The 14,937-nt window shown below is 31.0% G+C and overlaps 1 protein-coding gene across 1 annotated transcript in view; it reads right to left on the bottom strand.

The window, feature by feature from the left end:
• Nucleotides 1–445: 445 nt before the first annotated feature.
• The window catches only part of Zip48C (Zinc/iron regulated transporter-related protein 48C), a 135,060-nt gene continuing 120,568 nt past the window's right edge, over nt 446–14,937 (bottom strand). Inside the window, exon 7 of the mRNA XM_088266620.1 lies at nt 446–946. Within this exon, the coding sequence (XP_088122746.1) occupies nt 868–946 (79 nt within the window). The 3' untranslated portion in view covers nt 446–867. The remainder of the gene's footprint in view (nt 947–14,937) is intronic.

Genomic DNA, 14,937 nt, shown 5'->3' with positions numbered 1-14,937 from the left:
AGCAAATATGTCAGCAAAAAGACGTCAGTCGAAATCTATACGCAATAAATGAAAGGCAGATATTATTTTAATACACTTTTTTGATGACCAATTATCGAAATTGTTGATCAATTTCGTGACGTTATCGAACTGGTAATGAATCGATTGGACGTTTTAAAGAAAATATTCATAAAATGGTATCAACTTAAACAAAGCATAAATAAAAATAAAAACTCGCTATAATGGAGAAATGTTGAAAACCATTTACAGTGAAACCCGGATTTAACATTTTCCCGCAATTTGCGTGTAATTATTTCAGTCCCGATGTATTTTCGTACATTTATTATCCACATTTACGTTTTTGCCCCTCAGTTTTCTAGGTCGAAAATATCCTGTCATTCGATTTTTGACTCGATTTGTAACGTTTCTATTTTTGGCATTATTCGCGATCATCGTTTAAGTGTAGTTTTTATGTTTTTGGTTTGTTCAACTCGTTAAGTAGTAACATTTAAAAAAAATTCAATACCTCGAATTTAAACGTTCCCTCCATTTAGGGTTTTGCTTGTGAAAAATGTAATCAATATGATTTTCATACAAAATAAATAATAAATTTTTTCAATACCCCGCATTTACATTTTCCTTCCAATTAAGTTTTTTTCCAGTCCCTTAAAAAACGTAAATAGGGGTTTCACTGTATATCTTAATGACAAAAGAAGCTGATTTTGCATTTTCGTAACTCATGTCTTCAGCGGGACGTCCTATTACCTAACATAATGTCTTATAGGAGATATTTGGGATCGGGGATTGGTCTAAACAGGTACAAGGGATGAAGTTGTCAGAAATTCAATCGGATATCGATATTCCTTTATCTTGTTGGGCGCCAGCAGGTTACCCTAACCCAACATCCAGACACATCATGACGACGAATCCAATGATACACCCCCACGTGGCGAGCTTCGAGTTGCCTCTGTAACAAAAAAAACAATTGAATACAAAAAAAAAAATTGCAATGGCATAATAACGATTACAAATTATATTTGGTAAGAGTAAATGGAAGAATAAGGGAGTATGTATAAGAAAGAGTCGAGATAACTCGAAACTGATCTGTCAAAAGCCTTAATAGGAATGGCAAGTATGAATTGTAGATATAGAAAAAGCTTTTTATGAAAATACTATAATTTCGTTTAGTAAAAAATGTTTTAGAAACGTTCATTCCGTTTAATATAACAATTAACATTAAAGCAAATTTATTGATTTTATAAAAAAATACGTTGAAATTTTCGGTAGGTTCTATAGAAATAATTTATTTACAAAGATGTAAAAAAATCCTCTAAAACATGGGTGGCCAACATTTTCAGTAGCCGGGCCAGATTTTAGAAATCAGTTTTCTTTCCGGGCAGTAAAACAAAATTTCTTTTATTTTTCAAAGCAAACATGAAATATATTATTGTTTAAAAAAAAAGATATAACAAAAATGTTAATTAAACATATTAATAAGATAACAGTGAGGCAATAGAAAAAAAATTGAGACGTCTGATTTTGTTTGCCAGAACTAAGTGTATCAACGTTGATACGTTCACGATTGATGTTGTTGCTGCACGGTTTTCACTATGTTGTTGCTAACAGTTTTCCAAATGCTCATCAGTGATTCTTGTTCTCATTTAAGATTTAATATACTTATATACTATCAATGTGTATATAAAAGTCGATCGGAAAATGTTTTGATTGTTTGTTAAAACGAATATACCATAGAAGAAATTGTGACGATAGTGAGACACTTCCATGTATGGGATATGATACGAACTACGCACGATGGAATGTTCTTTTGGTGGTTTTATGTACACTTAAAAGAAAAAATGCGGGTTAGCCACCCTTGCTCTAAAACTTCCTCGAAAGACATCTAGAGGAAGAACAAAATATTCATGGATGCTACAGAAAGATAGCATGATTCTTTGGTGACGTTGTCCATGGTAGAAGGACCTACAACCTGAGGACGAGGAGATCTGACTCCAACAGTTAATAAAGACGATAGGTTGGGATGTAGCCAGGAAGAAGAGGATGTAAAGAAGAAAAATAGTTCGATTTAAAAATACGATTAATTGAGGTTACCGACAGCGTTATCGGTATTGCCTTGTTTACGCGTAATTTAATAATCATAAAATGATATAATTCAAGTGTCGACTGCGGATAATATATGACTATTATGCAACAAACAGTTCATGAATGGAGTCATATGAAATAATAAAAATATGTGTATTCATCTTTGGTCGGACTCGTGACTCGTGGATGTTATTTCAGGATCTAGTGCCGGAGAAGCTATCAGACAGTAACCCCGCGGATAACCTCCTGACATATCTAACTTCAGTTTACAGCTATAGATACAATATATCGAATCAACAGAGGTGGAAAACCTATCAGTGTAAACTTTCAAATAAATTGGATTCATTTCTAGGTTCAATCGCTGTTACGGCACACAGTAAGAATCGAAGAATTTCGATACATCTTACCATATCTCTTTAGTTACGAATGATGTATGTATTTACTAAATTGTGTCCAAAAAGTGAACACTGATTAACAATTAATCTAATTAAGATAGCGGCGAATCAAAATTCATACACGTACAAACACTCATTTATGGAACTCCTACATATATCATTAATCTTATGACGCTGCACATATAAGTTCACGAGAGCCATCTATATTGTATCGAGACAGCTTAAGTATAGCAAAAACCCTTTTTGGGTATATGATTTTAAATTTTATGAACTAACTAACTAACCATCACGCCGCTTCCCCGCAGGGGTAGGCAGAGAGAATAGAACGCTACACCACTGTCTTTGCAAACATTCTTAGCCTCTTCTACGTTCATGCATCTCCTCATACATGCTCGCCGATTTTATGCAGCTTATAATTTGACTAGTTATTTTTACAACATGTTTTCGGGCGTTTCCCGTACGTGAATGTTTAAATATGTAAAAATAGTTTTCAGTATGTAAAAATAATTCGGCGTCCGGATCTTGAATACATCAAAATAGGGTATATATAGCCAATGGCAGTTTGTAAACGCTGTAAAACTGACACATCCATATATTTTTAAAAATATTTGTAATTAAAATTGTAATTGAATATATTATTGCTAACCTTCGATTTCTAACCCCTGGCTGATAAAATAAAATGAATGGAAAGAATGAATCGACGACGGAATTCATTCATATTATCTTGTTCGTTCGAGGATTTGAATTTCATCATAAAACTTATTTTCGTGTTTTATCAGAATGACGATAATTCCAAGAATTGAAAACATGAATGAAAATATCAACATCATAAGTTTTCTGAGAAATAGACTTATTTTTTCAATGTTACAGCGTCAGAGTTACGATTACACAAAAAATATATATTATTATTGTAAGTATAAAAATACACCGTGTAAAAATTTTTTTTCACCTATGTTGAGGTATGTTTTAAATCTTGTTACATCCCCTTACAATAGGGTTAAATAATGTCTTTTAATAGGTGAAAATAAATCTGTTTATATTTGACTACGGTCAGAAGGGGAAATCTATTTGTGTTTACTTCATAAAGTTGTCAACATATCGCTCACTCCTTTCAACAACGTCATATATCACAAATCGTCAATTTTTAGTTGTGCATATTTTCGGAACGCCCAGAAAATGCACTATATCCCAGCAAAAGCGGCATATTTTAAACTTAATATTTACCCGCTACAGGGCAGAAAGTGTTGTTTTTGCATTTCGAAGAACATATATTGTTAATTTTTTTTTAAATACAATAAATAATTTTCAAATGGATAAAAAACCTTCAGGTTTTACCTAAACAGATCTGTTGCACAGTAAAATATGGCTTGATAATTATTTTGATTATATTCTTAAACTTTGAAAACGATATCCTGAAAAATCGAGTTTTTTGATTTATGACGTTGTTGAAAGGAGTGAGCGATATGACATATTCCAAAAAATCTGAATATGTGGATGTTCAATAATAGGCAGAATGGTAAAAGTTACATTGCATTTAAAATTATCACGTGAGACTGCCAATGTCAGGTTGTGAGACTACAATTCTCATACACCTATTACGAAAAATGGTTATTTAAAAACAATTAGAAATATATATATATATATACGTTCTTATACTTTTATTGAGAAAGAAATTCAAGAAGCTCAATTTTTGATAAGTCAAGCTCAGAAAATATCTGTTAGATCGAATCTTGTGATTTTTTTCTCAAATTAAACTGCAAATCAATGAAACTTCTCAATAAATATTAAAACGAGAATTTTGATAAAATGCTGATTCAAAATTTAATTAGAAATAAATAAAAATGTTTTATCACAACCCTGATTACTTATCAGTAAAAAAATATCGCTAGTGACCCGAGGGTAATACAGACCACACCAAGAAAAGAGCACGCTGGTTATGTATGATTCCACATTGGACGTAAAAACGAATCATATTCCAAGTAATCAAAATTGAGAAAAAATATAATAGTAAACAAGCGGTCCGGGGTCCAACGCATTCCGGGATTAAAATACACAGATAAGAAGATTTTAATTTGCTTTAATTAATTTAATTTTAAAATAAACGTTATTGCTGTTCGTCATATCAGTGGTGTATCTTTCAAAGAAGCAAATACGAAAATTTAATAAACGGAATCTCTCTGAAGAATGAATGAAGAAGAAGAATTCAATCTCTCAGAAGAATGAGCGACAAAACGATGTATGATAGATGTTCGAATAGTGAAATAAGGAAGGAATGCAAAGCTGAAACAAGCATTATCGATAAAATTAAGAAAGGTGTGTTGAGATGGTTTGATGTGGAACGAATGGGTGAGGAAAGAACGGTAAAACAAATTTATGAGGCGAATGTAATTGAATAAAGGAGCAGAGAAAGACCGAGAAAAACTTGGGACGATCAAGTATGCCAAATACTTGAAAGTGGCCAGGTTAGGAGTCGAAACAATCGGCGGGTGTAGAGATGCATGAACGTGGAAGAGGCGAAGAATATTTGCAAAGACAGAGTGGTGTGGCGTTCTATTCTCTCTGCCTACCCCTGCGGAGAAGCGGCGTGATGGTAAGTTAAGTTATTTAGTTTCAATAAACAAAGTAATTTATGTATTAATTTTAAATCAAACACTGATTTTTTGAGTCTACTAAGTTGTATTTTATTAACAAAAAACACATAAAAAATTATATTGTGACAATTGTTTCATGTGTTGTTTGTTAATAAAATACAACTAAGTAGACTCAAAAAATCTGTGTTTGATTTAAAATTAATACATAAATTAAAATGGAGTTCTACAAATTAAACGCCAAGTCAATAAATAACAAAGTAATTCGTATTTCCTTAATTTATTTAGCAGTCTCTTTATGATTAAAACTATTAATTTTATTAAAATCTATACTGACACGTGTTTCGATGCATACAACATATTTTAGATGCATACAAACATCATTATCAAATACTAACTGCATGTGAAACTTATTTCGAGAGTTCTACCCTTGGGACGTTAATCTGTAATACATTACAATACTATTGTATCGTATTGCTACCTTTTTCATAGAAAAATGCAGATTGGCGAACGAATTGGAGAACCTGATTAAACATTTAAGTTTATTTTTCAATTTTATTATTCATCGGTAGATTATTATAAGACCATCGTTAGTTTCCGCTGGATAAACTGAAAAATTCCAACCGCAACTAGACTGAAATCATGTTATAGGTGTCTCAACTTGATGTGAAACATCTATCGTTCCTCCTATAAAAGAAGAATATAATGTATTTAATGTAGGAGGAATATAAAATATATTCATATAAATGAAGTATCCGAAATACATACTTCACCAACTTCTCAAGTGGTGGCACTACAATCAGCCATACATCCAAACGCACGAAATCGTACCCACATGTGGAAGGTTCCGGAACCATTACATTTTGCATATATACAGGTTTCACGAATTAATACGCTATGTCGCTCACTCCTTTCAAGAACGTCATAAATAAAAAATCGACATTTTTCAGTTGTGCATGTTTTCGAAATGCTCAGAAAATGTACTGTATCCCAGCAAAAGTGGCATATTTTTAACTTAATATTTACCCGCTACAGGGCAGAAAGTGTTGTTTTTTTCATTTTGAAGAAAAGGTGTTGTTTATTTTTTTTTAAATATACTAAATATTTTTCAAATGGAGAAAAAACCTTTAGGTTCTACCTAAAAATATCTGTTGCACAGTGAAAAGTTCAATAAGTGGCTTGATATTTATTTTTAATACATTGTGTTATATTTTTAAACTTAAAAAACGTTCTCCTGAAAAATCAAGTTTTTTGATTTATGACGTTCTTGAAAGGAGTGAGCGATGTATATTCAATTTTTTGAAAGAAATTAAACACTTTTACAATACCACTTAATAAGTTTTATTTCATTACACACGACTAGTTTCGAAAACATTGTCGTTTTCGAAAAAAATAAAAATAATAATATGGATATTCAATAATGGGTACAATAATAACGTATCGCTCACTCCTTTCAAGAACGTCATAAATCAAAAAACTTGATTTTTCAGGAGAGCGTTTTCAAAGTTTAAAAATATAATTCAATATACCAAAAATAAATATCAAGCCGCTTATTGAACTTTTTACTGTGCAACAGATTTTTTTAGGTAAAACCTGAAGGTTCTTTCTCCATTAGAAAAATATAAAGTATATTTAAAAAAATAATTAAACAATACCGTTTATTAAAAATGCTAAAATAACACTTTCTGTCCTGTAGCGGGTAAATATTTGGTTAAAAATATGCCTCTTTTGCTGGGATATAGTACATTTTCTGGGCATTCCGAAAACATGCACAACTGAAAATTGACGATTTTTGATTTATGACGTTCTTGAAAGGAGTGAGCGATATGCTAAATCAATAAATAATATGGACATTCAATAATGGGTAGAATAATAACATGTGCCAAATCAATAAATAATATGGATATTCAATAATGGGTAGAATGGTGAACATTACACAAGTGAATAAATTTATCGCTCAGCCAGCCAAATGCCAGGTCGTAAGCCCTGGGATGCTCAGACATCCATCTTCTTTCACATAAAGACGAACGATAGATATTTCATATAAAGATGAGACACCTATAATATTGACATCTCATCCGTAGGGTGAATAATCCCGAGTCTGATACAGTAAATAATGTTAATATATATGACGTATATTAGTATGACTTCCAGAAAATTCAAAACAAGAATCAGGGAACATGAATTATGTTTGAGAAATAAAAATTCTTCGGAATTCGCTAACCATTTATTAGATAATGATTACAAATTTAACCACATTAACGTAGAAATCCTAAGAATAATTAATACGAAAAGCCATAAACTGCAACATTTTGTACCAATAGAAATTCATAAAAACATAAATAACAATAAACCCATAATTAACAATATGACAATGACTAAAGCCTCCCCCCTTTTGTCTATGTTCCCACTGATAAGAAATAAAAAAATAAAAAATAAAAAAATTAAAAATAAGAAACAGCTACTACCCCCTATTCAACCTTCAACGTCCCAAGGACCCAACTATAAAATTTAGAATTAGCTTCACATACGGTTTGAAAATGATGCGGAATGCATCGAAACACGTGTCACAGTAGATTTTAAGAAATAGTGGTATATACTAAGTAAAACATTAATTAAAAAATAATATTAATATTGAAATTATGTTGTTAGCGAGGAACTAAGTACATTTCAAACAAAACGTAGATGAAAGTCCAGCTATAATACCGCAACATTGTCCAGTTGACAAGTACAAGACGATAAATTTCCCGTGACGCATTTACATTGATAAAATATATCTTGTGAATGAATACAACATATTACTATAGTGTGCCGACAAATCCTTAGCGGAGATACGTCTACCAGATATAACTAGCACGGCGGCCCTGATGGTGGACTTTGTAACTTGTTACATGACGGTTAGTACTTATCGTATGTACTGTACTACGTATGTCCATTATAAGCATTTGAAGAAAAATATTCCGAAATATGTCATTTTTAAGATAAAATCTAGGGTAGGTACATGTCGCTCACTCCTTTCAAGAACGTCATAAATCAAAAATCGTCAATTTTCAGTTGTGCATGTTTTCGGAATGCCCAGAAAATGTACTACATCCCAGCAAAAGTGGTATATTTTTAACTTAATATTTACCCGCTACAGGGCAGAAAGTGTTGTTTTTGCATTTTGAAGAAAAGGTATCGTTTAATTATTTTTTTAAATATACTTAATATTTTTCAAATAAAGAAAAAACCTTCAGGTTTTACCTGAAAAGATCTGTTGCACAGTAAAAAGTTCAATAAGTGGCTTGATATTTATTTTTAATACATTGTATTATATTTTTAAACTTTAAAAACGTTCTCCTGAAAAATCAAGTTTTTTGATTTATGACGTTCTTGAAAGGAGTGAGCGATGTGTCCATTTTAAACATTTTGAGAAAAATTATCCAAAATATGGGATTTTCAACATACAATCAAGAGTACATACGTTCATTTTAAACATTTGAAGAAAAATGTTCCGAAATATGTAACTTTTAACATAAAATCTAGTGTACATGTGTCCATTTTAAACATTTTGAGAAAAATTATCCAAAATATGTGATTTTTAACATACAATCTAGAGTACATACGTCCATTTTCAACATTTAAAGAAAAATCACTAAAAATATGTCATTTTTAACATTCTTACCAGATCTAGAGTACTAATGTCCTTTAAAAACATTTTTAAGAAAACTGATCCAAAATATAAAATTTTTAACATACAATCTAGATTATATATCTCAATTTTAAATATTTTGAGAAAAATTATCAATAAACAACTATTTTAGACATACAATCTAGAAGGAAAAATTTCGATACATAATTATTTTTTAAAACGTTATTTTTTATGCTATGAATCTGATTTTCATTTTGATATAATAATATCTACAGTCTTAGCATCTCAACATAGACGAAAAGAAGTATGGAAGTATAGATATTTACACTTGCGACCTGTCATAGGCTGATTAAGGTGACCAAATTACACTTATTTATTTTAGTTATTTCATTCACAATTTTTTATATGTGAAAGTGGAGAAATCTAAATTTGTGAACAAGTATTTGGACACATTCAAAATGTTGTGAGCATACATTTTTAGTCAGATCGAGGACCAGCATGCACTAAGAGACTTGGCTTTAAGGGAGTGTACATGTACATGCTAGTTATACTTATTGCCTTGAAGAAGGACACGTTATGTCTCGAAACCGGTGAATTAAAATCTTTGTTACATATTTTACACACTGGGAAATGCCTGAAAATGTGAAATAATTCCTAAGTAAAGAAACATTCAAATATTTTTGAACACATTAAAAACGTTGTGAATATCTACAGTTTGCAAATATATGCGTACGTAATAATTCATATCGACTATCTAAAACCATAGTGTAAAATCGTGGAGAGGGGTATGTGTGTTATATAATCGCGGTTGGATACTATTTATATGAACACGTTAACCTAGCAACAGAGCTGTACCGGAAGTCCTAATCATTCTAGTCTAAAAACGGTTTGTATTGCAAATTTTGCCATTATCAGTGCGTTAGCACTAACCTCTGAACGAGCGGGGCACATAGTTCGTACGGAGCAACAACATTGTACAATACATACTGTGTGATGTTTGTTGTTCAATGTTCATTCATAAATTTGGAGCACAGCTAGCGCCGCACTACTGATAGCATTCAAAACAAAGCAAATAATAAATACAAGCACATCATTGAAAATTTTCGATTACTAATTTGTGTAAAATGAAATAAAGAATAAATAAATAAAAGAACTTTGATTATTATCAGGGGCGTGCCTTCCATATGGGCAGAAAAGCAGTGCCTATCTAAACAGGACATATAAAAACGCCACCTTAACTTACTAAGTAGTACCAGCTTACCCTACTACCTACCTATACAGTCAACCCTAGTACGTGGTACCTAGGTTTTCTACTACCTACCTTTACTGCCTACCCTAGTACGTAGTACCTAGCTTACCTTACTATCTACACTAATTAATTCTCTGTGCACGCCACTGATTAATATGTAATAGAGGCGTACAACCTGCTTCCAAGTCATTAAAAATATTTATATAAGATGCTATTCATAAATGGATAATGGGTGTGGGTAGATCTGAAAAAGACCGTATGATTCGACCGTGTCGTATTTGACTTCACGTCTTAAACAATTTTCTTTCATGTAGTTTTATGAACAAGTGTTGTAAAATGTGCCTTCGGCACGAAAAACCCAGTAATGGTGCATCATTTTTGTAATTTGCAATTATATGTATGATGTAATAAATAAATAAATAATTTATATTTAAAGAACGAACTAAAACAGGTAAGAATACTGTTTTTAAATTGAAAAATTATAAATATATGTTTTGAAAATAAAAGTTATTGAAAGGTAAGGAGTTAAGAAAAATAGTAAAAATATTTTTTTAAATAATTTTAATTAAATTTCAAAATACGTATTCTTTTGAAAAAATGGGGAAAGGAAGCACGACTGACCTCTAGCGCGGCCGTTCGCGTTTTGAATTTGATCGACTGAGATCTCAACCTTTATATTAAGTACAACATAAATCTAACAAATCGACTGAATATCAAACAAACGAAATGCGCAAATTCGCATCTTTTTTTTCAAAATGAAACATCAAGTATAGTACACAAACGACTATTTCTATAACCGATCATAAGCGCTCAAACATCCGGTGTTGCACGTCACTACGGGCACGATCGCGAATCCTGCGCCTGCACTGTGCAATCTTTATCTGAAATTGAATACGAAATGGGGAAGTTGCGGCGAACCGCACTACGCACTTCGCAAACACAAATACGTAAAAAAAACATCATTATTATTTGCGCAGTTCGTAACATTGAAATATTATCAGCTTTTATCAAGAAGATACACGATTTCATTCGGCGGAAGTAGCGACCACGTGTAGAAAACTGCGCACTAGAATTCATTCATTAAAAACTTTTATTATTATTATTAGTTATAATTATTGCGGTTACCACATCGAACCTCTCCCGGCAAAACATCGCAAACACCAATCAGGTGAAGAGCTTTTTGTTTTACTTCTATTCATTGTACCGTATACAAAGGAACCGGTATACAAAATACCCTACAGTCTAGAAAAATATAGATAAATAGGTCACAATATCCGTTCAAATAACCCTGAAGTTCAAGCTTTATTGATGTTTAATATATATGAATAATTAATTTCTATATGTAGGACTTTATTTTAATTTCTATATTAAATATTAAAATCAAACAAAACATGATTTTTAGAGTCTAAGTACAAAATCGTATTTCATTATTGAAAATACATAAAAATAAAATTTGTGACAATTGTTTCGCCTTTATTGCATGTTTATTGCATTTTCAAAATAATTTCATTAGTTTTACAATGCCATTACAAGGCGAAAAAAAGTTATTTGTAATTTATGTGTATGTTGAAATAAATAATAATAATACGCAGTCGCAAGCCCTCTAAATAATCCGACTTTTATATTCCCATATTAATAGACCTGAATAAAATATTGATGTTTATATTAAGACGTGAATAAAATATTGATATAAATAAAATAACAAGTAGAGTGAATCCCAAATATGTGAACTCTAAACTTCACCGATGTACTCGCATGTGTATCCGACGAGCCATCATCGGCATGTCAATATATATTTCTTATCAATATTGCTAATAAACAACTTCCTTAGAACACAAAACAACAAAGCAATAATTTTCAAAGACGACATTCAAATTATTTCTTTATCTGAAATACAAATTGCGTCAAAGATAGCTGTTATGATTTATTTCAAAACATTTCCTGAAAAGATGAACTCATTTTTGATTGAACATAGTATGTTTCGATTTTAAAAACTTCTGTAATATAATAAGTGTAACTCAATATCAACATGGAGTTTTAAAAAAAAGCTTAATGCAACCCAATGCATTAACGTTGGTTTGAAGCATTTTTTTATATAATGAACTTATGTATATAGTACACTCGATTTTTTTTTCCAAAATACGTTACAAAAATAAGCCGATTTTATTTTCAGTTTAGCAAGCATTATTCTACTCAAATTTCAATACAAAAATTACGATAAAACCTGAACATAAACTAAAAAGCACTAAGATAGAGCAAAATAAATACCAAATGTGGTCCTGTGGTTAGTGTCGCAAACTCTGAGTCTGAGGTTCTGGGTTTGAACCTACTCTACCCCAATTTGATATCTTTAGGTAATGAAAATAGCGTGGAATTGAAATATACAATAAATACTTACGAAAGTGCAGAAAATATTAAGGGGATCATCAATTTAACGTATCTCACTCATACACGTACTTAAGACTTAGCATTAAGGGTTGCTCGAAGGGTGTTATACGCGATATGGTTTAACATTGTGTCACCTTTCGTTTGAGCCTACGCCTACGTACCAAATACGGGTTGGTGATATTCGATAAGTAAAACAGCGCGGGGTAGGCACTTACTCGTATTTTCTAAAAGTGTTATGAAATATTTTTCGACGTTTATAAAAATGAATGAAAAACTTTAAAATTACAAAAAATATCAGTTTTTACTATTTGATTATCGAATTATTCATCCTTCATAGTTCTGGTTCCAACCCTTATGTATGGAAGCGAAGCATGGAGTTGGCAAAAGAAGGATGAAAGCAGACTGAATGCAGTCGAAATGCGATCCCTCAGACGAATGTGTGGCAAAACGATGTTTGATAGATGTTCGAATGATGAAATAAGGAAAGAATGTAAGGCTGAGATAAGCATTATCGATAAAATTAAGAAAGGTGTGTTGAGATGGTTTGGACATGTGGAGCGTATGAGCGAAGAAAGAACGGTTAAACAAATTTATGGAGCGAATGTAGTAGGAAAAAGAAGCAGAGGACGACCGAGGAAAACTTGGCACAATCAGGTATGTCAAATACTTGAAAGCGGCCGGGTCAGGAGTCGTAATAATCGTCGGGTATGTATGAGGAGATGCATGAATGTAGAAGAGGCAAAGAATGTTTGCAAAGACAGAGTGATGTGGCGTTCGATTCTCTCTGCCTACCCCTGCGGGGAAGCGGCGTGATGGTTAGTTAGTTTAGTTAGTTTTAAAATGGTTTGATAAATAAGCCATAAGGTTGCTAAGCAAATAAATAAAATTAGGTGATATATCAAATATTATCATCTATACGATTGAAGACAAGAGTAATAGTCCGTGATAAGGAGGGCACACCTTTACTTATTTATTAGGTATGTTCCCAGATTAAACCTCTCCTTAATATAGTTCACCTGTGGTAAAAATAATTACGCAATATCAAATACATATCGAGACTACGATAATTTTTATGATGTGTTGATTATTTATCGCTTCAAACAGTTTGAAATCAAAACCAGCTCAATTCATTTTTGAATGATATATGGTATATAAAAAAGTATTCTCAATCGCTAGATTATTTAAATTATTTTAACTTTTAAACTTCTTTTTTTTGTTAATACCTCTGTATTAAAATGTACTACGCCACGTGTTTCAAATGGGGACAACATTTAGATGAGAATAATAATTATCCTATTATTATTAACTCCTTGCACAGTACGTAACTTTCAAAAGAAAATATTTCATTATTGAACATCCATATTGCGTTAATTCTTGGAACTTGTATTTATTTATTCAACGCTTTAAAATTGACATTTCATTCGTAGGTGAATAATCCAGTGTCCAATATAATAAAAAATATATTTATATTGTTAATAATCATGTTAAATTAATACAACATGATCATTAACAATATAAATATATAAATATTATTAACAATATAATAAGTCATTGTTTTATTGACTTTCTATTGCTCGTGATGGTTTTATTACTATGTATTTTAATATTTTTTCAATGTTTAGAACGTTTCAATAAATTTAATCGTGTTTATATTTGCTTTGCTAAACTGAATCTTTTGCTATAGTATACTTGATAAAAACGTATAAATACTTTAATAAATATTTACACCATTTGTAAAAATTGGCTAAATAAATAAACACCAAAATGATCGGCGCATTTAAAGCCCACTTCTTTTTTAACCAGTAGGTATTATATAAAGGTGTCATTAAAAGTAATTATGGTTAATAATTTATTGAAATGAGCGTTTGATTACTTTTATATTAATTTCCCCAATGGCAAATGAGATTTTAAAGAAAAATTATCTGTATAAATAAAAAGTTGTCAAATATCAAACAGTAGATTAAGAATCCATTATTGTAAACTTTTTGAACCAAGTTTTAAAAACTATTCAATAACGTTGGTAGCTATAATTCCTTTTGTTTATAATTTTTTTAAATTTCACATTAAGGTTTTATTTTACAAAAAATACTCGTTTTATTTTAAATTAATTATTTTTGATAAATACTAAGTTCATATACCTACTTGATATAATTTGAAAATCGGTTTATTACAAATGAGACAAGGTTTCAATATTTTAATACAAAAAAAAGAATTTTATGAAAACAAAGTATCAAAAAATATAATGATAAAATTTAAGGCGTTTTAAAAGATAGTATCTGCGTAAATTTTTCACTGATATATCGTAGTCGTACAGGAGAAAGTGACCAACTAACAAAACGAAAAATGTTCAGCAGGGCCATTTAGGTCACATTTGCTTTGCAAGAAAATAAACATCAATGCAGTTTGTCATTTTTAACAAGTCAATATATTATACTTCCAAATTTAAATCTTTTGGGATTTTTTTCCAGAGCAATATTAAGCTAGTAAGATATCAAATAGTCAATGATTACGTTTTTGTAAAAAACGCGCTGGTCACTTTCTCCTGTATGACTACGATATATTCCCGCTTAACCTATATGGACCAAATTATCTCCGACATGCGCTGTA

Source organism: Brachycentrus maculatus, unplaced genomic scaffold (genome assembly GCF_059751285.1).
Source record: "Brachycentrus maculatus isolate JH-2025_06_01 unplaced genomic scaffold, ASM5975128v1 h1tg000272l, whole genome shotgun sequence".
NCBI lineage: Eukaryota > Metazoa > Arthropoda > Insecta > Trichoptera > Brachycentridae > Brachycentrus > Brachycentrus maculatus.
This window is presented reverse-complemented; position numbering and strand designations above follow the sequence as displayed.